We start from the raw sequence: 24,431 nt of genomic DNA on the forward strand, positions 1-24,431 counted from the left end.
TTAACAAGAGAGCCTTTTACCGCTCTATCCGTTAGAACCATATGGAGATCTTTGTAAAATCTGAAATTTTGGTAAAGAATGAGATCATACAAATCTTTTATCACGTGGATCCTATTATTTTTCATTGTATATATATAACCCTAATAAAAATGATTCCCTAGGCTAGGCCATAATGATCTATCTCTAAAACCGGCCTTGATTATAGGTTGTTAGGGGCAACTTATATGAGATATGCTAGGCAATTATAGATTTTTTTGGGAGGTAGGCTAACCTAGACTGATTGGTAGGGCGACCCATGTAATAGATTCTAGGAGACAAAAATTCTACTTGAAGGTAGATTAGATAGACCTAGCCATTTGGTAGGCTAACCTGGTTAGCCAGATCTTGAAAGATAGATTTCTTGTTAGAAGGTAGAGTGACTTAGCTGTTAAAATAAATTGATCTAAGAAAGCTTCTATGTGACGGTCAATCCGCCATTAAAATTTCCGCTAATTACTAAAAATATACTTTATGTATTTTTATTATGGATTTAAATTTAATGTACATTTTTTAAAATAATAATTAATAGTTAATGATGGGACAGTGGGGCTTCAATTGACCATTTTTTATTTATTTAGCAAAAACATTTTCCTAATTTGTAGGACATTCGCGTGTGTGGGATCGTCTGGATCATTTTTTGTGATTCAAGAAATGTTCCCTTGATATAAATGGATGGGAATGAATGATCCTTATCTATTTTATTAATAGGGACCATTTATTTCATGAATCCATACCAAGAGATTATCCCCTAGATAGTAAAAAGCGGTCTAGGGTCCAGAGGATCTACCTTGTGTGCGGCAACGGGAACATTTTCCTAACGGTACCGGTTTATTAAGCGAGTCCCGCGAGACAACATAATCGTCTTAGATAATGTCTAACGCCGTCTGCTCTCAACTGCAAGCAAGAGGAAGTGCCACTTCACTGTCGCTAGGGTTTCATCTCTGCTCCTCTTGATTGGTATACTGCGCGTTCACGATCCTTAATCTCCTTCAATTCTCTTCTTTATGTTCCCAGACGATTCCAGGATTTACTTTTGTTTTTGTATGATTCTCATTTGCTAGCGTGAAATTGGAAATTTTCGCTCTTAATATTGCTTAGAGGATTCCATTTTATCTCAGGTAAGGTCTTTCTGTCCTCAGACTGATGGCAGCTTTGCAGCCATTTAAATGCGGAGTGGTCGGAGTGCGTAGTTTGCCTTTGTTCGAAGGTCTCCGTGTTGCCCCAACCGACGGCTACGCCTCTTCATGCATTGGAACACCAGGGTTGGTGCTAAAAAGTAGAAGATTTTCTGGGCTTGTCGTCAAGTCAGCTACAGTTATCTCTCCGAAGGTATAAGAAACTAAAATCATGCTTTGCTAGGATAGTTGTCGAGCTTACTAGCTTGTGTTTTATATTTTTCTGTGGAAACTAGGACATATTATTGGGTCATGGGTGGCAGATGGAAAGAAAACCTGTACATTGGACTGTGATCGAGTTTTCCTTTTGTTTGCCTACTCACAGACCCCAACATTGTGAGATCTAATAGTCGAGAATTTATTTTATTTATATCTAGGTCATCTGGCTCTTTTAAAAGGTTTGCTAAAAAAATGCTATTCGGGTGGACAGCTTAAGAATACCAGATATACTGTTTCTGCTTCTGGGATTAATATGCTTAATTAGTGTGCTTGGACAGGGCTGCTTCAGATAAAATTTGAGTATCTCCTTCATAGATGGATATTTGTGTTCCAGATTTCTTTATTGGTGTTTTTTTTTTTTTTTGCATGCATTGCATTTTATTATGGGATTATTCTGTTACAGATTATCCACATATTTGAGAGTTAAATTGTGTTAATACCTTTATCATGCTCTTATTTACTTCAACTTGAGTTGTGCGTTATTCTACCTTTTGGTTAGATACCCAATATTTCATTTGCCTATCATGATCCATTAATGGGTATATGACTTTTAGATGTTGTGTTAATTATGTAGATTACAGATTAGCTTCCATATAGTTCAACACCATATAGTCGTTTACAATGGAAATAAATTGTATTAATTCCTTTGTCATTCTAATGAGAGTTTTAACTTAAATTATCAATGCCTTTGTCATTCTCTGGATATTTTAAATTTGACTTCCATCTTATTCAACTTGTATTTATGATTCTTGATAAGGAAGGCATGATATGCTTCTCATGGTCCATTCTGGATAACAATTTTTGGCCTGTGTATTGCTTGGTCCTTGCTGATTTATGCCTTTTAAATTGTTATCAAAATGTATCTAGAGGCACTCTACTGTGAAAAACTTTATTTGATTCTCATTATGGTTTTTGCAGTACTCATCTATCAAGCCTGTGGGTGATAGAGTCCTAGTTAAGATCAAGTCTTCAGAAGAGCAAACCAGTGGAGGAATACTGCTGCCTACTACTGCTCAGACAAAACCTCAAAGTGGTGAGGTGGTTGCTGTTGGAGAAGGTAGAACAATTGGGAAAATTGAAATAAAAATTGGAGTTGAGGTATTCCTTCTCTTGATTTTTTTATGGTAATTTAATTTGGACTAGTGGTAGACTATTGTGGCTTCTGAACAATATATAAGAAAAGTAATTTATTCTAAGCATTGTCTTTACATTATACTGGAAATTTGGTGCTTCATTGAGATTTCTGTCATCAATTTGAAGGAGTGATGCTTCAATTTCTTTAGCTTTGATGCTTTCAGTTAATCAATATCTACCCTTTGTACAATTTTAAACTGGATGTTTAATGAAGGAAATTATGAATCCTTAACTGGGGAATGATTCCAGTATCAATCTTAAGTTCAACTTAATCTTTTATATTTTCACTTAACCAATAATTTCCATTTTGGATGATTCTAGATCCCATGTTTAATTAGAGAAATAAAGGGTTGTTGATTGGAGAAGATGAAACTTTGTAAGTGCGTTATCCAAATGTTCATTTCTTGCTTAGAGCCATTCCATTGTTGGGGCAATAATAGTTTAAGGTAGTTTAATTCTTGGACCTGAGCCTGTGACCTAGCTGTTCTACTCGTTAAACAGTGTCCACCAAAAATTTATCTTGAGACATCATCAGTTGCTCAAGTTTGATTATATGTAGTATCTGGTAGTAGAATGGTAAGCAGCTCTTCAACTCCACATGCTAGAATAGAACTTTAATTCAATGTTACTATTACCTAGTTTTTTGAGAAATGAATGTGCTTTATTGTTTTTGGACTGGCTATTGTGTCTTGATCCTACCAGTTTTGTTCCTTGTTTGACAATATGGATTATCTGGTTGTAGGTTGGTAAACAAGTTGTCTACTCAAAGTATGCTGGAACAGAACTTGAATTCAATGGATCTAATCATCTTTTGCTGAAAGAAGATGACCTCATTGGTATTCTTGAAACGGATGATATCAAGGACCTAGAACCACTCAATGATCGAGTTCTAATCAAGGTATGTTTGAGGCGTGTTATTCATTTAGTTGTCTATTTTTTCTGATTTCTTTGCTAATTTGTATGATTCAAATAGCTGATCAAGCAACTTAATATTAATTAAAAACATGCATGAAGATTGTTTGCTTAAATAGTGATTTAAAAACAAGGAAAGCATGATGCATGAAGATTGTTTGCTTAACAATCATGCCATTTTACGTTTTAATTCTGAATCTAAATTTTATAAAACATTCCCTGTTAAAATTTACCTATACCTTCATGGAGGGATTGATATATAGTCTACCTTTTACATCACTATGGGAAGAGCAACCAAACTTTAAGGTAGGGTTTTCGAATCATGTACCTTTTACTTGCTGCAAACAAGCCAAGCTGAGCTAAGCTTTGGGTGTTTAAGCATATTTGATAAGGTAACCGAGGCAAGCCGAACCTAAAATGAATTAAGCCATTGAAATGATTGTTCATGTTTGATTTGATTTTTTTTTTTTTTTAGTTTGAACTTGGTTCTGGCTTGGCTTGAGCTTGGTTTGTTTAGATGTTATCGAGCTCTCAATTCAAACTTGTTTGATTGTTTGAAACTTTTGCTTGTTTGATTGATTATTAAACTTGATAATTCAAACTAGTTTGTTCATTTTAAAAGTTTCTTTGTTTATTTAGTATGTTGAAAAAAGTTTTATTAATGAACATGGTTTGTCGAATATTGTTCACGAACGTTAACATCCCTACCTTTTACTTTTACTTTTACTGACACATAACATATTGAATTAAATTTTTTATCTTAGGAAAATGTTGAAATTCATCACAATGGATTGATGTGTTACCGCAAGCGCACGGTCGTCGTCAAGTAATAAAATTTATATAAGTCGATCTCACAAGCACTGAAGATCAAATGCTAATCAGTTTTGCACTTTGAATTTAACTAGACAAAATCGATAATTGTTTGTATTGGGTTTTCAACTAAGATATGAAAAAAATAAAAGAAAGATAACTAAGGAAGTCCTAGTTTAGAAAATGTTCTAAGTCGTTGGTTTCATTGTAATGGTGAATGTTGTGCCATGAATTCGCCCATTCCTAGTTCTCCACTTGTATGTTTGCAGGGCAGTTTAAATTACTACCAAATACCACCCTACAATGGTGTATCAGAGTACTTCCCTGCCAATAACCAAGTATGCTATCAAGTGAAGAAGTAACTTAGAGAGTCCGGGTTTTCAGTAGAGAACCTCCTGTCACAAGGCCTCCCTCGGGTGTACGTAATTACGTAGATCACTTGCGTAGCATATGGTTAGAGAAAGCCCATTAGGTCAAGTGATAGACTTATCCATACATAAAATTATTCTCCCTTAGGAGGTTATGTTCCATATAAAAGGACAGTTACCTTAGATACTCAACGTTAAACAAATATCCTAAGGTCATACCGAGCTATATCGGGGTGTACACTCAAAAGAGACAACAATTTATGTATCAATTTAATGAAAATTCAGGTTCGCGCCCCGACATAGACACACAACAATGTATCTAACTCAGAAATTAGATCTAGGCATACAGAAATACAATCTAGATAGATAAATTCATGTTCATAAGGAAAGCCTACTTGCTAGTATTTCATCAAACAGAACAAGTGTCATACAAGCTTCATCAAACAAGGAAATTGACAATTCAATAGAGTTTACAACATCCACACATTACAATTACTTCCTACATCCTAGAACAATAGAAATCTATTCCATAATTTGAAGAACTACAATCCAAGAATTCAAATACATAAGAATTTCAAGAACCCTAAGGAAGGGAAGGAAAAAACTTTATCCTTGATGTCAAGTGAAGCTCTTGGATGCAGATCTTAGAGTGCATCCAAGATCTTGGAGTGTCGATGAGGATGGAGCAGTAGGATGACCTCGGATTGCCCAGATGACGTCTCTGAGTGTAAGAATTTGACCTAGATGGTCCCTTCTCACCTTGGATCCTCCTCCTTAGCAAGTGGATGAAGTGCCTCTTCTATAGAGGTAAGGGAACGGGGTGTCCGTACCTTGGAATACAGCCAAATCGCCCTTCAGCCATTTGGCACCGCTAGAGCCAACTTGTCTCTGGCAAAATGGCTTAGCCGTTCCATTTGGCACGGCCAAAGCTATGTTTGGCTTCTTGGTCGTGCCTTATGGCACGACCAGAGCGAAGTTGACTCTGTCCACATAGCTTGGTCGTGCCATTTGGCACGGCCAGAGCGAAGTTGACTCTGTCCACATAGCTTGGTCGTGCCATTTGGCACGGCCAGAACATGAGCTGCTCTGTTTTGCCTTCTGGGCCGTGCCATTTGGCACAGCCAAATCTTTAAACCTGCCATTCTAGACGCATGGTCGTGCCTCAAGGCACGACCCAAGCTAAGTTTGCTCTGGAAAAAGGCATGGGTGGTCTCCTGGCCATACCATTTAGCATGGCCCCTTCAAAAATTGGCTGGAACAAGAGGCACGACCATGCCTCTAGGCACGGCCACCCTTTCTTTGGTGCTGCTTGGATGCACACCTTGAGACACAGCTGTGCCTTTGAGGCACGGTTAGGGGCACATCCGTGTAAAATCTCACGGTCAAGTCTGAAGCAAAGTTGTAGAGCTCGAAGTTATCTTCACTTTGATACTTGGAACGACCCATAACTCCAACCGAGGGAAACATTATGGCCGTTTTACTTTGTGTCTGCACAGTAGTCTGAAATCTAGCATGCCTGTGCTTGGAGGCACGACTGTGCCTTTTGGCCATGTGATTTTGCCCTGAAACTCCTCATGGCCTTGTTCCTCATCAAGTCATGGTCATGTGGGTGAAATTTGAGCACATTTTGACTTTGCTTAGACTCTGATATGCTTCAAGGAACACGGCAACGTCTCTGGACATGATTGCTTGTTTTCTCTTCCGGAGTTGCTCTAAAGTGTATTCTTCATTTGTTTTCGCTCCGAAAGGCATCCTTTTCATCCCAAAGTCCATTCATGAGGGAGACATGGCCATGCCTTAGGGCATGGCTAGGTCTTAGTCTTTTTTCAAATAATCTTCTTTTGCGTGCTTTGAATCCTTTTTCGATCCAAAATACTTCTGTAAATGAAAATAAACACCGAGTAAATCTTTGGATGCAAAGTAGTAATTATAGTGAAATATGATAGAAAATGGTGCAAAACACATAGATCGTAAGCATGAAATATAAGTAGACGTGCGGCAAATAGTATAAAATAATATATATAATCTACGCACATCATCGATGCCCTCAATTTGATGTCTATGGCTAAATAATATGATTAATTCTAGATCTTGGTTCTAAGTTCTGGTTAACAATATTTACCTGGTTCGATAGTATTTTATTAATATTGTTTCTCGGTTGTTGTTGCTAAAAAATTTATCTTGGCACTTTTAGCATTTTATTAATTATGTATGTAGGTTCTAGTTAATAACATGCCTTGGTCTTGTTATAATTTGATAGATTTCATTCATGTGTAATAATTTCACTGTTATTTTCTTTGTTAAAGCTTACGAAATTTTCAATGTTTCCTAAAAAGAATGAACTGCTACAATCAAACTACAGCGTTTATCTATTTCCTTTCTGTAGGTGGCAGAAGCAGAGGAGAAGACTGCTGGTGGCTTGCTGCTGACTCAGGCTACAAAGGAGAAGCCTTCAGTGGGGACGGTGCGATGTCCAATCTTAGGAAACAGAACTTGATGCTTAAGTTTTTACATTGATTATCGACTGATTTAGCCAGAATGTCGAAGTCTCAAGTGATCCTCATTGAACAGGTGATCGCAGTTGGCCCTGGCAATAGGGATCTTGATGGCAATTGGTCCCCAGTGAAACTTGCAGTCGGGAGCACCATCATGTACTCAAAGTACGCCGGAAGCGAGTTCAAGAGCAGCGATGGCGCGGAATTCATCGTTCTGAGAGCATCTGATGTCATGGCAATCCTCTCTTAGTCAAGTCTTGGACCTGCACATGTTACTGGATCGATTTCGTGAGTACATCGAAGAACATTTATTTTACTTTTAGACTATCTTGTTCTGATCCAGCGTGTCAAATTTTGTAGACATTTAATGTTGTTTACTGTGATAAAATAAGTTATTTTTCAAGCAACATTTATTGTGCCTCCGTTCTTTTTGAGAAGGGAGACCAAATGGAACTGGCATGAAGCTATCCAAATAACTTGCTGCACTAGACATTCTTGTTAAGCTTCTGATTGATTTTGCTATCGGTCGTGGAATGCACAAGGTTGAGCTTATCGAGTTGCTAAGAGGCCAAGCATATTATTAACATGATAAGAACATATCAAATTGCAATAGTGACCCATAACTAAAATAGATCCCGTCGAACCAGTAATTTCCAACTATCAAATCATTGGTTCCGAACGGATCTACTGTAGAGTTGATTTTATGCAACTGTTGTTCTTATATTCCTTATTTTTAAGGGAAAAAAAACCTTTGTTCGTTCCAGAATGGATGATAACAGCAGCAATTTAAATAAGGCATAAAAAAATCTCGGCTCTCTAATGACTTGTCGATGCATCGGACTGAACTGCCCATTGATAAACACCAATTTAATAATTAGATGTCAAATTTCACAATCTAGTAAACAGGATTAACTCGGTCCATCCAAAACAATGAAATCATAAATAGACTGGACTACATCTTCTGCTGCATTATTTCAATGATGATAAAATCTGAATACTGTAACACAAACGATTAATCTTCTCTAGTCACGGAATTGTTGCATAAAAGCTTCATGGAATGCGTGGAGCCTGGAGATGATGCCTGGGATCTTCTCTTCTTGGGGCAGGATGGTGCATCTGATGTGCCACGTTCCAGGTACCTTAATTTCCACCAAATCAATAACAAACTTAGTATTAAGTTAACTAGGGCCCCTTGCAAACTTTCACACACACTAAGCATTTGCTCGCACCTGCCCGAAGCCTGATCCGGGAACGACTACAATGCCGGTGGCATCGAGCAGGCATCGAGCGTAGAACACGTCGGGGGCTGAATTGATAACCTTGGCGGCTTCAATTGCCTTTTGAGGTAAATGTAGGCGAGGGAAGAGGTACATTGCACCCTCAGCCTTGTTGCATATTACGCCTTCTAACCCGTTGAATGCATCTTCCAGAGCCTGCATTATAAAGCAACAAAGACACAAAATCTCGAAAGCAAAGACATGTGATGATTATGATATGGTGATATACCTTTGCTCGTCTTGCTAAAGATGAAAGAATCCCTTGTTTCTCTGCATTGAACGATTCATATGATTCGTCCCCGATCTGAAGGTGGTTCACCCACCCAAGTTATCGTTAGAATGGTAACCAGATAGCTGGCTGATAATTAGACATTAATATTCACCTTTGGTGGATTCATGACGAGACTCACGAGAATTTGGCCAGAGATGTTAGAGAAGCAAAGGTTTACAGTTGCCACCTTGCGGATTTGTTCTTTCACCTCGTCACTGAAGCCAGTTACTTCCATGTACCCTCCTCTCTTACCGCATTCTCCGTAGTAACCTGATGAAGAGGAAAGAAATAGCATCTAGGAGTTGAAAATTTTCATCAGGAAAGGAAATCAGCAAACCTTTAGAAACCGACTGAATCGATACTAAAAGAAGATCTGCATCTTCGTACCCCATAGACCTTGCAATCTTCTTGAAAGAGTTGAATTTCTTATCATCCACATATACATTGTCCTGGTATACCTACAACAATTTAATGCAATATGGACAGGGAATGAGGATATCTTGTCTAAGTTTATAACCCAAAAAAAAAAAAAAAGGATTCAGTGAAGGAGAGAATTTATCACATAGCCATTCACCTCGTCTGCCAGAAGAACCAATCCCTCACTCTTACAAAAATCAACTATTTGCTTCTGGTTTTCTTTTGCAAGAACCTGGTGAAAAGAAAAAGATCTTCCATCCAACAACTTGATTGCAAGGTCGAAACAAAAATACTACCAAAAAAGAAGACAAACCTGCCCAGTGGGGTTGCCTGGATTGATCACAACTAATGCCCTCACTGTGATGCCCTTCGATCGAGCTTCATCTAGTTGTTTCTTAAGCTCTGCAATCTCCAATCCCCATCCAGTTGATTCATCCAGGTAATATGGAACCTAGCCACCAGAGTTGTACCATTTAGCTCCTTAACGCCAATAAACTAGATGTCTTGTTACTCTTTTAACTGTCATATGAAATATCATATAGAGACTGCGACGCTTAATGTTCCTACCAAGGTAGGAGAAAGAAGAGCTAACTTAAATACGCATATGAATAAATGAATATACAAGAGAGCCGCCATGAAGAAAAATGGAGGCAGAGTACAACGGATATTGAGGAATGGGGCAGAGTATGCCATCTTTCTCAGATCTTATTAGCAACTGCATAATAATGTGCACCTGAAGTAAAAGATAACAATCACTCATCAGCATGATCAGCAATTTGTCTGATATGTCTCATAAATAAAGCTAAAGTAACTAAATACTGCAGGAGTTGCTCCGTCTGTTAGGAAAATATCATCTGGATTGGCAGGAAAACCATCACGAGAAGCAATTCCAGCAGCAACTGCATCTCGTAAGCCTTTGACACCCTGTAAAATCACAGAAATTAAGTTTTATTAGGATTAAATGGAGATGAGAAATATTTTCACAATCAATAAAAGCATGTTCTTGCCAAACTATCACTGTAAGCTCCAGTAGTCCTTCCAGGAATCACATCCAGAATATGCCGAGCTCTTGCTATTGCATCACCACTGCATATAATGTATTACTGCATCAGTAAGGTGAGATGAAAAGGCACCACAAAGTTTTAAAGAGCCCTTCTTAAATTGCATCAATCATGTATTGGCAATCGAGGGATTTGCCAGTATATGTTGTTCAATCAAGGTTACTTGGAAAAAGAAGAAATATAGCATCTTTAGTATTCATTGGCCAAGTAAGGCTAGGAAAAAGTCAACTAAAAGTTTGAAATCTCATGAAATTCTGAGACTACCGAGACAATTGGTCCAGCGTGGATAGATTCTCTGTCCAGTTACTTTTATATTAATGGCTATTGGCCACATCAAGTAATAAAATTGGATCAGAAAAAAAAATATATTCCATGCCAAAGAGCAAAGAGCAATGGCAAAGACAAACATCTATACCGTTTAATGAAAACTTAATTGCATGAATAGTTCAAATACTAATAAGAAACCTTTAGAATATGAAACATGACTTTTTAATATTGCCATAGGAATATCACAAAAACAAAGAAATTGGTGCGTCACAGTATTGTTAAAATTATTTAATTCAACAGAAGTGCATGCAGAGTCACTGCTCAAATGTACCTGAACAAAGCCCGAGTTTCACTTTTGTCCAAAAGAGGTGGATGATCACACAGGACAAGAACCTAAATAGGACATTAAGTATAAGTGGGAAACTAAATTGCATATCACTAGTAGAAACAGTTATATACCCACCTCGCGGAAAAAAGTGATAGCCTTTTGACCAAGAGACTGGGGATTCCCAACATTAAAGTAAAGTATCTGCCAATAAGAATCCAGAATTTCAATGAATTTTTGGGAGAAAAAGCTAATCTGAGCTAAAAGAAAACCAAAATGAGAAATGCTCTATAAACATCAGCTATCGTATTACATTAAAAGTAAAACTTGCTGTGCCCTAAAATCTGCAAAAGAGAACAAAAAAAAAAAACAAACCTCATTGAATGGATGACACCCGGGCTTGTTTTGTAACTCATGCTGTAATCGCTGTATTGAGTTTGAAAAAAAAAAATGGTATTTAGGTGATATGATTACTGAAAATCAACAGAAGGTCAATTATCTTCCACACTATTAAACAAAAGTTCAATTTTACTATTGAATGCAATAGTAAAAATGTCATAGCATAAACATATTCAAACCGCCAAAACATGGTTAACCACGAGGAATGTGGACTATGGTAATTCATTTTTTTTCAAATATAAAAGGCATGCATTTTTGCTACAAATATGCCAATACTGGAAAACAACTCACATGCTATCATATACCTTAGATGGTATTTACAGACCTATAAGGGGATAATCCTTAGATGTTGTACATTTTATCAACAATCTTCAATCAGTAAATATTGGCTCAGCATACAAGTTCACCAAAATTTAGGAATCACTGACTATTAGAAAAGTTCATCAGGCAGATCAAAGGTTATCAGAATGTCAATATGTGATCTACTCGTTCATTTGAGCAAAATGCAACAACAACCAAAAGTGACCTGCTCGAATGGGTTGGAGACAGACTACTGTCTTACTGTTGAAATCCAAAGGATGTTGGAGGAAGGTAGGCTCTCCCTTGGGGCCTTTTTTCCTCACTTTCGTTTGTTTGGATAGAAGAGTATTTGGACACTGGTAGGAAATAAGTGGATATGCAGAATTTCATCATTGATGTGTTGGATTTAATTTAGCCGACGCCACCTAATGGGATAAGGCTTGGTTTTTGTTGTTGTATGTGTTGGATTTAATCTTCTATTAGGTGGGCTTACATGTGTTTTGTCATACGGATTATGTTGTTAAGATACCGACCCGTTAAGTGATCTAACTCTGGTTTATTGGGTTTTGAGTTATTGAATATGGGTTAGATGTATAGAACTCTTTAATCTGATTCGTTATCATTGATGGTTTGATAACGGATGCAGGTCCTCTATATATTGGATTGGTCCCCGTTGGATTAGAGCTTCTTGACAGAACTCCTCGTTTCCCATGGAAGACCTTTCCTCCTTCCACAGGATCTTGAGATCTCGAGGTGGATGACGCTTTACAACAATGGCTCTTCCGCTGCAATCAAGTTCCATTGTCGTTATTTCTGTATTTGTTTATTATGTCATGCTTGCGATGTTACTAGATCTTTGTGCTTAGAGTTGTTTTCTCAATTTAGAATTCTCTTTCAGTTTGAAGAATTCATGAGGCTTAGGGATAACAATTTATAACATGTGGTATCAGAGCCTCGTTGTTTCATTGTATGCTATGTCAATAAAGTTAGGGTTTTTCGTTGATCTATTGTTTTCATGTTAGATGAAGTTTTACTAGCATTTGATCATCAAAAATCCTATAAATGAAATCCTAGGATAGGTTTGTTTTCCAAGTCTTTTCGTGAAGAACACGAAGAACAGTGGTGAATTGTCGCCGTCTTCGGGAAGAACCGTCACAATTTGATCTGTTTAGGGCAAACTCGTGATAGGGCAATCGATTGCCAAGCCTAAATTAGCGAAAAGAACCAATTGGCTGGTTTAATCAGTTGGCATCAATCGATTGCTTCATTCTGCAATCGATTGGTATGACAGGACGAACATGGGATCGATTTGAATTTACTACCTGGTTCGACCACTGCAACCAATCAATTGGTGATTTTCACCAATCGATTGATGGTCTTGAGGTTGGATACAGTAGGGATTTGAATCGATATGCCCAATCGATTAAAGTTGCCAATCAATTGATGATTTACACCAATCGATTGCTAATTTTGAAATCGAGCACAAAATCGATCAGATCGATCGATTAAAGTAACCAGTCGATTGCTAATACTGAAATTGAGCACAAAAGGTTCTGGGATCGATTGACAATCGATTGGTGACAATCAATTGATTGTCATGCTATAGCAATCAATCGATACATGTGTTGTCGAATACAGAACCTTCTATAATCGACTAGTGGGATTGGTTGGTGATACCAATCTATTGGCACACACCATCAATCAATTGATGGTCCAGAAGTGGCATGCAGTAGGCTTTCAAATCAATTGATGTAACCGATTGGTTGATTCCAATCGATTGTTGTATGGTATTAATTGATTATAAGCCTAATTCTATGCAATTAAGTATGATGAAATATCATATGCTACTAAGTTGAACTATTATGTCGGTCTAAAGGAAGACACCTTAGGTAGGTTTAATACATTTTGTATAAATAAATGTATATCTATGCTAAAAATAATTGGCCTAAATGAGAATTACTTTTATATTAGATATATGTTCAAGGTAACATACAACTAAGGAACAAAATTTTTTTATTTAGATCATGCACAAAATATATTGGTCCAAAGGAAGAAATATTGGGTAGGTGATTAAGGTTGTTGTGAGATATGGACCAATATATAACAAATATAAAGTGCGAATAATTGGTCGATCCAAAGGAAGGCACATTATGTGGCAACTAAACTTTGAGTTATATTAGAAAGTACCGCTAACAAATTGCATTTTAGTCCAAAGAGTAAAATGCAATATTGTGTTTGGTATCTCATAAGAACCCCACTTATATGCTTTTATTTGCATAATCTTATGTTTTACTATCTTACTTATATTTATTCTTGGCTTTAATTAAATTGTGAGCAGTGTTTTCTCTTTTTTAATTTGATGCAATCAGTAACTGTCAATATTAATAACATCTCCACATTAACTGGATCGAACTTTGTTGAATGAAAAGCGTACGTAATCGTAATCTTCGGTTGCATGGACTTAGACCATGCATTGAGATATGATCGCCCCGCACCCTTGACTAGTGCTAGTACTATAGAGCAGAGGGTTGAATTTGAAAAGTGGGAGTGATCAAACCGCATGAGCCTAAGTATCATGAGACTCTCTATTCTGACATCAATTAAAGGCTCAATAACTAAAGGGAAAGATGCTAGGAGTTTCCTCAGCCAACTTACACACCATCTCGTGACAAATAAAAAGGTCGAGACTACTACACTTCTTTCGAAGTTAGTGTCTATGCAGTATAATGACAAAGGAAATATCAAAGAGTACATAATGAAAATGTCCAATATTATCATTAGTCTAAATGCACTAAAACTCGAAATGTCTGAGAGTATATTAGGGCATTTCGTTGATGTCTCTGCGTGTATGGTTTAATACTTTTAAGATCTTGTATATACTCAAAAGCAAAATTGGACATTGAATGAACTTATAGTTCAGCGCATGCAAGAGGAGGTGAGACTAAGATGTGAGATATCTAAGAGTGCTCACCTAGCATCTAGTTCTCAAGGTTCAAGCAAAAAGTGAAAAAGGATCAACAATAAAGGAAAGGGAAAATGAACTGCGGATTCTGGGGTTGTGGCAATAAGGAGCATAAGAAATAAGATAAGGAGACCACTTGTTTCTTTTGCAAGAAGAAAGGTTATATGAATAAAAACGATCCCAAATACGCCAACTGGCGTATAAAGAAAGGTAAAATTCTCAATCTTGTTAGTTCGGAAGTCAATTTAGCTATGGTATCCACTAAGACTTGGTGGATAGATTCCGATGCTACTACTAATATAAGTGTCACTGTGCAGGATTGTCTCAGGAGTCATCTTCCCCTAGATACATCTATACGGAGAATGGAAAGAAAGCTAAAGTAGAGTCTATGATATTTTTAGGCTTTATTTAGGAACTGATATCTTTTTGGATTTAAAAAATACATTTATTGTATCGTCTTTAAGATTGAATTTAATTTCAATTTATTCTTTGGACAAATCAATTATTCTTGTTCAGTTAAAAATGAAATTTTCAATATTTTCTTTAATTTAGTATTGGTTGATAAGCCGTATAAATTAAACACCTTAACTCCTACAGTTAAAAACGTAATTATATATAGTATAGGTACGAAATGCAAATTGACCGACGAAAATTCATCTATGTTGTGGCATAGGCGTTTAGGACATATATTCAAACAACACCTACAAAGGTTAATGTCACATAGAATTCTCGATTCCCTTGACATGTCAAACTTTGATATCTACATAGAGTGTGTTAAGGAGAAGACCACTAACAGAAGATTAGCCATTGTAGTGATGTTTTAGAGTTAATACATACACATATTTATGGATCATTCCCTAAAATATCATGGAATAGACACATGTTATTAGATTCATAGACAATTACTCTTGATTCGGCTATTTGTACCTTATTAAGTCGCAATTTTTGGACATGTTCAAAACTTTCAAATCCGAAGTTGAAAATTAACTAGGTAAGAAAATTAAGACCGTTAGATCTGATCGTGGAGGTGAATATTACGATCAATATGATGGATCAGGTGAACAACATTCGGGACCTTTTGCGAATTACCTCGCAGAGTATGAGATTGTGCCTCAATAAACCATGCTTGGTACTCTCACTCAAAATGATGTAGTTGAGCGACGAAATCGTTCCCTAAAAGATATGGTAAGAAGTATGATGATTTTTACTTCTTTACCTAAATCTTTGTGGGGGCGAAGCACTCAAGATTACAGTAATAAGACAATAACTAAAATTCCATACGAGATGTGAACAGATAGGAAGTCTAACATTAGACATTTACATATCCAGGGTTGTCTAGCTTAATCTAGGTCTTATAGGTCTAATGAAAAGAAACTGAACTTAAGAACTGTTAGTTGTAATTTTATAGGTTACTCTGAGAAGTCAAGGGGGTATAATTTTTTATGATCCCTTTAATAGATTCTTCTTCGAAACGAAAAAAGTCAAATTCATTGAGGACAGTGGGAGCACTAAGGTTAGGAACATATCTTTTGAGGAAAATGTAAGCAATCCTCCTGTGGTCACTGCTAGTGCAATCAGTAACGGTATGGTTACTATACCGCACATTATGGATATTGCATATCCAGTAGGAGTAGTGAATCAAAATATTCCCGTGTCATCTCAACACAATTGGAGGTCCTTCCACTTAAAGTGAGATATTGCCTTGTATTGATGAGCAAATACCTGAATCACCATAAGCACAAGTGCGATCCACTAGGGATAGGAGATCAACGATTTCTCATGATTGTGTTTATATCCAAGAGCATGAGTTTGACAATAGGGTTGGAAAGTGATCTTGCATCTTTTCAAGAAGTCGAACAATGCTCTAACCGTAAAAGGTGGATTAACGCTATGCAAGAAGAGTTGAAGTCTATGATAGATAATGACGTTTGAGAACTTGTCGAATTGCCTGAAGGTACGAAACATGTTGGTTGTAAATGTATATTTAAAACTATGGGGATTCAAAGGGTAATGTCGAAAAATCTAAGACTCATCTTGTTGCCAAGGGATTCACTCAGAAGGAAGACACTTATTACAAGGAGACTTTCTCGCCTGTGTTGACGAGAGATTCCCTTGGAGTAATCATGACACTTATAACTCATTTTGATTTATATCTACACTAGATGGACGTAAAGATTGTATTCATCAATGGTAACATTGAGGAGTCTATATATATGATGCAATCGGAGAATTTTGAGTCAAAGCACCTAATATGTAAATTAAAGAAGTCCATTTATGGTTTGAAACAGACATCCCATCCATAGTACCAGAAATTTGATCAAATGGTCATCTATATCAAGTTAGGAGCAAGTTTCTTATACTTGCCCTATATGTGGATGATATTTTACTTGCAAACAATAATAAGGGTATACTGTATGAAACTAAGTCATTTCTATCTGATATTTTTGAAATAAAAAATCTTGGTGGATACAAATGTGATCGTTCAAGAGGTATTCTTGGACGTTCACATAAGACGTATATTAAAAAGGTGCTTATAAGGTATGACATGCAAAACTTTGCACCTGGTGACACACTTGTGTCCAGAAGTGAAAGATTCAGTTTACAACAATGTCTATGGCTTGAACTTAAAATAAAGAAGATGGAACAATTCCTTTATGTGTCACCCATGGAAAGTCTCATGTATGCACAAGTTTGCACGCGTCTAGATATAGTATTCATAGTAGGGATGTTAGGCAGATATGTAAGTAACCTAGGAATGTCACACTGAAAAGTTGTAAAAAGAGTGATGCAGTATTTGCAAAGCACTAAAGGACACATACTCGTGTACCGGAGGTCAGATCATTTGGAGATGATTGGATATTCACACTTCGATTTTATTGGATGCTTGGATAGCAAGAGGTCCACTTTAGGCAATATTTTCATGCTTGTTGGAGGGGTTATATCTTAAAAGAGCATCAAGTAGATGTTAGTAGTCACTTCTAATGTGGAGGTAGAGTTAATAGCATGCTACAAAGCAACCAATCACGAGATTTGGCTGCAGAACTTCGTCATAGTGTTGTAGATCGTTGATGGCATTGACAGTCCATTGAGGATCAATTGTGATAATAAAGTACAATCGCAGTTAGTCGAAGCGAAAACACATCGACATCAAGTTTCTAATAGAGTCGTCAGGTAATAATAGAGCACGTCAATAAAAATTCTATGTGTAAGTACCTCGGGTTGATTTTGATGTGATCAACCAAGTCAAGTTAGGCTCTGCATTATTTGATGTCTTGTGTCTAAGTGCGTTGAGACTTAGGAACACAATAAGTCGAGCGGAAGACGCGGCGGATGAGAAGAATGACACGGAAAGAGAGTCGACGGGCTCGATACATCCGAGGGACGAGAAGCTGTGGAAGAGTACACCGGTGGACGAGAAGGACGTGTGCGGCGCTTCCAAGGGACGAGAAGCTGGGAGGAAGTCTGCTCTAGGAGAAGGCCGAAGTTAGGTTCGGGTGAGCTCAACTCTAGATAGCCGAAGAATCACCCAAGCGATGGGAACAGTCGGACAAGTCAACACGACGTTGACCTATCCGGGTGTCCGAACCACATTGGGCCAGCATAGGTGCCCCGTCGAGATGTTGTTGAGAGGATGACGTTCGGAGTCCATGTTAGCACCAATCTAGGTGCCCGGACTGGTCCAGGCGCTCGAGCAAGGATAAAATATTATCATCAAGTTGTTGAAAAGCCGTTGCAAAGCAGATAAGGTGCACTGCTAGGGCACCTGGATCTGCTCCAGGCGTCCGGAGTTGCCACATCAGCCAATGGACAAATTCGACCAGTAGGCTATAAATAGAGCCTTGGTCCTAAGAGTTTAAAACAACACTTGTACTTCATTTTCGTCGAGCTCGACGGTCTTCCGGCCGGACGGTCTCGGGCAGTCATAGCGAGATCGAAGGCAGTGTACATCCGTTCGCAGACTTTCTCCGAGAACACTTCCGAACGGATGTAATTCATCCCCAGGGCTGCGACTCGACCAGGCTCAGCTTCTTGATATTCCTTGAAGGCCGCTTGGGAGGCTGCGAGGGACTCCTGCAGAGTTTTCAACTCCTTCTTATGCTTATTTGCCTCCGTCGAGCGGACCACCTTCTCGCCGTCCAGCTGCTCCATCAACTCTTTGACTCGCTGCTCCAGGCCCCGAGCCTTGATATTCTTCTTCTCCAGATCGGAGATAGCTGTCTTCTTCCGCTCGATCGCCAGGCTTATTTTTCGGTCAAGTGATTTGACCTGTCGATCGAGCTTGGACAGAGTATGCGCCTGGTCGGCCGTTTTCTTTTGCTCCGCCGCCCGCAAAGCTTGGGTCTTTTTGAGCTCCTTCTGCAGCTCGGCATATGATGGGCCTTGGGAAGGAGCGCCGCCCGAACTCCGTAGCCTCTTGAGCTCATCGTCCACCATCGCCAGACGATTGGAGACAGCAATCTCCTCCACCCATCTCTGACAAAAGAAAGATGGTTAATAGCCGATCGGAAAGAAAGCGTGAAGGACTTGAGAAAATAAACTTACCCCCGTGGCCTGCTGCATATAGCTGTTGGCCAGATTGCTGAGGGGAATCATTGCGACGCGCGCCCGAGCGTCGGCCCACATCTCGGCTAAAGGTCCCTTCATTGTGATCATATGCTCGGGCGCGGTCGGCCGATCGGCCTCGGGCATTAATTCCTCGGTAGGGAGATGCAGGGAGACCCGGACGGTGCGGCGCCGACCGGGGGTCGTCTGGGCGGAAGCCGGGGAAGGATCGGAGGCCGGCGCCGAAAACTGGGATAAAATGGTTGAACGTTGGACTTGGTGAGGAGCGGGCGGAAGGGAGCTGACGGGTATGGCCTCCAGGGGGCCCGCGGACGCGTCCAATTGCGATGGGATCCGATCGGATGATATCGCCTCCACCGCTGGGGCTTTGCCGCGGGAATCAGCGGTGGTCCGCTCGGATGGATGGACTGCAGATGTAGCCGAGCGGAGTGGTGTCTCCGTGCGACGCCTCTTTTGTCGGAGGGGGCGCTCTTCCTCCTGAGCCGAGTCTTCCTCCCGGACGGAAGGCTCTCGACTAGCAGTTGCACCAGCCGCTGGCTCCGGGAGAGAAGCCTGAGCGGTCGACTCCCCAACATTTGTCTCGCTCTCTCCTTCATTAGAGCCGACCGGCTGAATGCCAAGCGTCTCCATCTCTTTAGCCGCCGCGGCCTCGAGCGCCGCCGCCTTCCTCTTCAAAATTCCAGCCATCACCGACTCCATGACAATGTTCGCTGCAAAGGAAAAAGGAGAAAATCAATTAGCAATCAAGGCAAATGTACAAGCAACATTCTTACCGAAGCCGCTCGGGAGGGGGGTCCTGATCGGACTCAGGCCGAATATGTACATCACCCCTTCTGGCAGGAACTTATTGATGTCAAACCTCAGACCGGCTAGCATGTTGGCGGCATGAAGATAGTCCGGTCGGGTCTTGAATCTTCTTAGTTCAGGGGAGGTTGGTGGTCCGATCTGCCACTGCGTTCGGAAGGGGGCCCGCTCGGGCATCCGAAGGTAGAAGTAGAATTCTTTCCAATGCTTATTGGAAGAAGGCAGTTTATTGAAGAAAACTAAACCGGGCCGAGCCTAGAACATATATGTGCCCAGCTCGGACTGTTTAGGGTAATAAAAAAAGTAAAAAAACCTCCGGTCGGAGGGGGATATTGTGGATTTTAAACAGGACGACAATGCCGCATAAAAGGCGGAAAGTGTTGGGGACTAGGCTTCCAAGAGGAATGCCGAAAAAGTTGCAAACTTCAACGATGAAGGGATGAATGGGAAATCGCAGACCGGCTGTGAACTGGTCGCGGAAAACACAAAAAGCTCCGCGCGGCGGTTTGTGTGGCCGAGCGGAGTGAGAGGGTAAGATAATTTCGAAGTCAGATGGGATGTCAAAATTATCCATCAGAATATCAGCGTCGCGCCGATCGAAGCGCGACTCCATGGTAGTATACCATGGGCCGAGGGCTTGGTCCTGAGGCTGAGAGGAGCTAGTCATTGTCCGAACGGACGAATCCAAAAAAGGCGAGGAAAGGCAGAGGATAGAAGAAAGAAGATGGCAAACGAAACAGTGCCCCGAGGACCAAAACTCGGGAAAAGAAAGGTAAAGAAAACACAAGAACCAGAGATAGAACAGAAAAAGAGCCTTACAAAGAAGAAGGAGGATCGACGAAGAACGCGGGATCACCGGAAGAAGAGAACCGAAGCTGCCGGAGCACTGAAACGCCGAAGCTTCTGGGCAGAAATGCGGCGAAGGCGGAGAGAGCGAAGGCTTTATAGGGTTGAGCCCGAGCGGCCTCCACCGTCGGATTCAGGTCGCGAGAACCGGAGCACGCATCGCGCCATCCATTTCAAACCGCCTCGGTCTCATCACCCGAGGCGCCGCCGCCGTACGATGAGGGTGAGCATTGGACATAATGAAGCGTATGAGACCTTCATTGTGGGGTTGTAAACAACAAGTAAGGTTGTAAACAACGTATGGATAACTCTTCAGGGGAAGAGTTTTGATGGGTACTGATCCAGCGGTAAGAACAGGGGACCCCCTTTGAGGGAAGTCAACGCCACGTGGAGGTCAAAGATCAAATGGCCGATCGGAAAAGGGGGATCGACTGGCCGAACGGGGTCTAAGCAGAAGCAAAGGCAACCCGACGGGGAGTCGGGTCTCCGACGCTCATGATGAATAGAGTCGCCTGGCCGACCGAGGCTTGAAGCATCGATACTGTAAAGGAACCGTTTGAGCCAAGCACCCGTTCGGGCCGATACCTACGTCCGGTCGGATCGATGCTTGTCGAGCGGATGGATACTCGGCTCGGGGAAAAAGAAGACAAAGGTAGAGGGAACATGGGGGAACATCTTTTTCTGACAGCGGGCATGTTTGACGACCAGGCCATACGCAGAATCGTATAACAGAAGGTTCTGCTGTCCCATCGGAGAGGTGATCAGACTGTAGCAGTATGGTGTCAGGCATGTTCCTCTGACAAGCCCATACTACGGTATGGGAAACGACACGTGTACACCTCGGTAAGTATGCACAAGCCTCCCCATAGCTCTATATAAGAGCCCTAATACTTCGACGAAGGTACGCTATTACGCATTCTCGCATCTTCGGAGTCACTTCATAATTTCCTCTTGCCTGACTTGAGCGTCGGAAGGTCGTCGCCGGGAACCCCGTCCCGGCCCGACTTCCTTGCAGGTTCGCCGGAGATCCCTACGACCGGCCGGAGATCCACGTCATCAGTTCGGAGAGCGCCACGTGCCCAGCGTCCGTTGATTCAGCGTTCGGACAGGATCATCTATATTATTTATAAAAACAAACATATTGTTGTGATTATTGTACGTATATAAAGCTCAAAACATTCATGGGATTTTATTTGTTTGTTTGACATCATGATTTACTACTGCTATTTAGCATATGATGTTTGTAAATATGATATAGATTACATTTGGAATAATAAAGTTTATATCATGATTTGCTATTGTAGTTTAGTAATAAAGAGTTAGCAAATATGATAAAACCCTTTTGGGTCACCTTTGGACCAGTTGGAAATCGACATATATTGATCAAATTCTATGTAATTTCCATACTACACATCCACATCTTAATCTATGTTATTAATGACATTGATATTATGATTACTATTGGGGCTTATTATGATCATATATAGTAAGTATGACTTCTTTAGTTATATATCAATGAAGTTAATGGATTAGATGGTTTACAGGGTATTTTATACCCATAAAGTCAAGCATTGTTGTTGACGTCAACTAAAGTTAAATTTGTGTGTTGTATACAAATCACATGTAGCCTAAGTGGGAGATTGTTCAATTTAATCTTCTATTAGGTGGACTTACATGTGTTTTGTCATGCAGATTATGCAACCCATTAAGTGATCTAACTCCGATTTATTGGGTTTCGGGTTATTGGATGTGAGTTCGATGTGTAGAACTCTCCGTTATCATTTATGGGTTGATAATGGATGTGGATCTTTGATATATTGGATTGGTCCCAGATTATGACTTCTTGATAGAACTCCTCGTTTTCCATTGACGAGTTTTTTTTGGCGCCATCACCCTAGTTCCTTCGGAAAACCTTTCCTCTTTCCACAGGATCTCGAGACCTCGATGTGGTCGGTGTTTTACGATAATGGCTCTTCCACTGCAATCAGGTTCCATTGTCATTATTTTTGTATTTGTTTATTATGTCATGCTTGCGATGTTATTAGATCTTTGTGCTTAGGGTTGGTTTCTCTATTTAGAATTCTCTTTCAGTTTGTAGAATTCATGAGGCTTAGGGATAACAACTTCTACCATGATGTCCATCATTTTCGACATCAGTTGACCATTCATCTTATGTCCTATATTAGTGTTGTTAGTTTATTGTGCTTTCCTATTTTCACAGAGTATTGCCAAAGTGATGATTTTTAATGTTGTTGATGTCCATTAGCTAGGTGGTTTGTCGACCTCTCATATTATGACCCATATTAAGATTTGTGTCAGTTTGTCGTGTGCTGGTGTTTTTGTGTATTGCATCATAGTGAGCTGAGATTACCGTTTGTGGTTCGAACATAACTCGTACTATGGACAGCCTTCAAGCCACATGTTGCCTAACCATAGGTAGAGTGCGAACAGGGAAAAGCCGCCTCACCATCAAGTAACCAAGTTAATTACTTGACACAAATCTAAGATGGGATAAAGCATATAAAACTCTAGCTTAGGTATGATATTACTCATTCTGCAAAAGTGGGAACAAACTACAGATTAACGATTAACCAGAATAGAAGTACCTGGGAATGGCTAACAATTTCGCCTAGGACCGCATACTCACACCCCAAAACCTGGAGTAGAAAAAGAAGGAAATAAATAACATAAAAAAGACAAAAAAATATATAAATAACATTCATGTTGCCTCTTCTCCTTTACCACTAATTCAAGTTTCTAAGAGCCTGCAGGCCAAGGATGGAGGCACATTGGAAGGATTGGGCTCGATTGACCCCACAAAAATCTAACAACATAATAATTTAACAATGGAAAGGAAGGAAAAACATTTTGGCCCATTTTACATTCACAAATAGCGCCATTTATCAACAGGTCATGTTGATCTCAATTACATTTTGTCTATTGTATTTTCACAATAGAAAATACTATTGGTTCCTGAACAGACATAAGCAACCTAAGATATCGAGTGAGTGTGACTCTAGCCGCCAAACGCAAAGAAATGAATCTTCTGAGTGGTGGAGAACGAATCATCAAACAGAACAATATCGATCAGATAAAATGAAAGTCGAGAGTTTTATAGCAACGATATGTCTCGCGCTTAACAAGAAGGCCTCTTTACCAAGCTAGAAGGCGTGGCAACGAAGGCATTTATAACAAACAAAGTGATGGAAGATCCGACCTTCGGGTTAATAGATTCGACGGTGACAGCAGGAGCTGCTGAATCCATGGCGTCGGAGTCGATGACAGCGGCGGGGGACGAGTAAGGCCGGGAAGCAGAAGGCATAGAGCGAGAGGAGGCGTGCGAAGAGCCAAACAGCCGTCTTTTCGCCCTCTATGTAGCGAGCCACTTCTTTTGGATGGACCGGCTCTCGTAAACCTCGTTGAAGATAAAGCCGTCGATTGGGTTAGACCTGGGGTATTAATTCGTCCCACCAAACCAAACAATTTAAATGAATTGAATTGTAATTTTATTAATTTATTTTAAAAAAATGAATCTAAACAAATTAGCTCAGGCAAGTTACAGGTCCGAGCGGACCATTAGTGACCAGTTCGAATTGACTCGCGGATTGAAAATAAAATATAATTCAAAATTTAAAATTAGAATGAAAAACTCAAGCTTCCTAATTGCCATCCAAATTTATAATTTTTATTTATTTTTTATATTTTAATGAGTTGATGAGCTGACTCACCAAACCCATAATCTATCATGGGCCGATCTGCCTTTTTAAGATGGTAAAAAATACTATGC

At 39.8% G+C, this 24,431-nt stretch overlaps 2 protein-coding genes across 6 annotated transcripts; one reads left to right on the top strand and one right to left on the bottom strand.

Annotated features, from left to right (window-relative positions):
- The first annotated feature begins 895 nt into the window (after window positions 1–895).
- On the top strand, window positions 896–7,640 carry LOC121970083 (20 kDa chaperonin, chloroplastic-like). 2 transcript variants are annotated; one of them, XM_042520499.1, is made up of 6 exons: window positions 896–996; window positions 1,158–1,368; window positions 2,352–2,531; window positions 3,310–3,465; window positions 7,044–7,121; window positions 7,229–7,640. In XM_042520499.1, the coding sequence occupies exons 2-6, from the start codon at window positions 1,183–1,185 to the stop codon at window positions 7,400–7,402; spliced, it is 774 nt and encodes a 257-aa protein (XP_042376433.1). In that variant the 5' UTR covers window positions 896–996; window positions 1,158–1,182; the 3' UTR covers window positions 7,403–7,640. The 2 variants fall into 2 exon arrangements, with proteins under 2 accessions (XP_042376433.1, XP_042376434.1); XM_042520500.1 differs by having other exon boundaries at window positions 900–996; window positions 1,179–1,368.
- Window positions 7,641–8,004: 364 nt separating this feature from the next.
- LOC121970084 (alanine aminotransferase 2-like) lies at window positions 8,005–24,062 on the bottom strand. Of its 4 annotated transcripts, none has more exons than XM_042520503.1 (15): window positions 23,862–24,062; window positions 23,251–23,301; window positions 11,146–11,196; window positions 10,909–10,974; window positions 10,777–10,838; window positions 10,125–10,203; window positions 9,937–10,041; window positions 9,740–9,850; window positions 9,431–9,568; window positions 9,275–9,349; window positions 9,038–9,158; window positions 8,813–8,970; window positions 8,659–8,733; window positions 8,472–8,615; window positions 8,005–8,291 (listed from the first exon to the last, which is right to left on the bottom strand). In XM_042520503.1, exons 1-15 carry the CDS (start codon window positions 23,964–23,966, stop codon window positions 8,175–8,177), a joined length of 1,458 nt encoding a protein of 485 aa, XP_042376437.1. In that variant the 5' UTR covers window positions 23,967–24,062; the 3' UTR covers window positions 8,005–8,174. The 4 variants fall into 4 exon arrangements, with proteins under 4 accessions (XP_042376437.1, XP_042376438.1, XP_042376435.1 ...); XM_042520504.1 differs by having other exon boundaries at window positions 8,472–8,585; window positions 23,862–24,060; XM_042520501.1 differs by having other exon boundaries at window positions 8,382–8,615; window positions 23,862–24,060.
- Window positions 24,063–24,431: the final 369 nt, after the last annotated feature.

Source organism: Zingiber officinale, chromosome 4A (assembly GCF_018446385.1).
Source record: "Zingiber officinale cultivar Zhangliang chromosome 4A, Zo_v1.1, whole genome shotgun sequence".
Taxonomy (NCBI): Eukaryota; Viridiplantae; Streptophyta; class Magnoliopsida; order Zingiberales; family Zingiberaceae; genus Zingiber; species Zingiber officinale.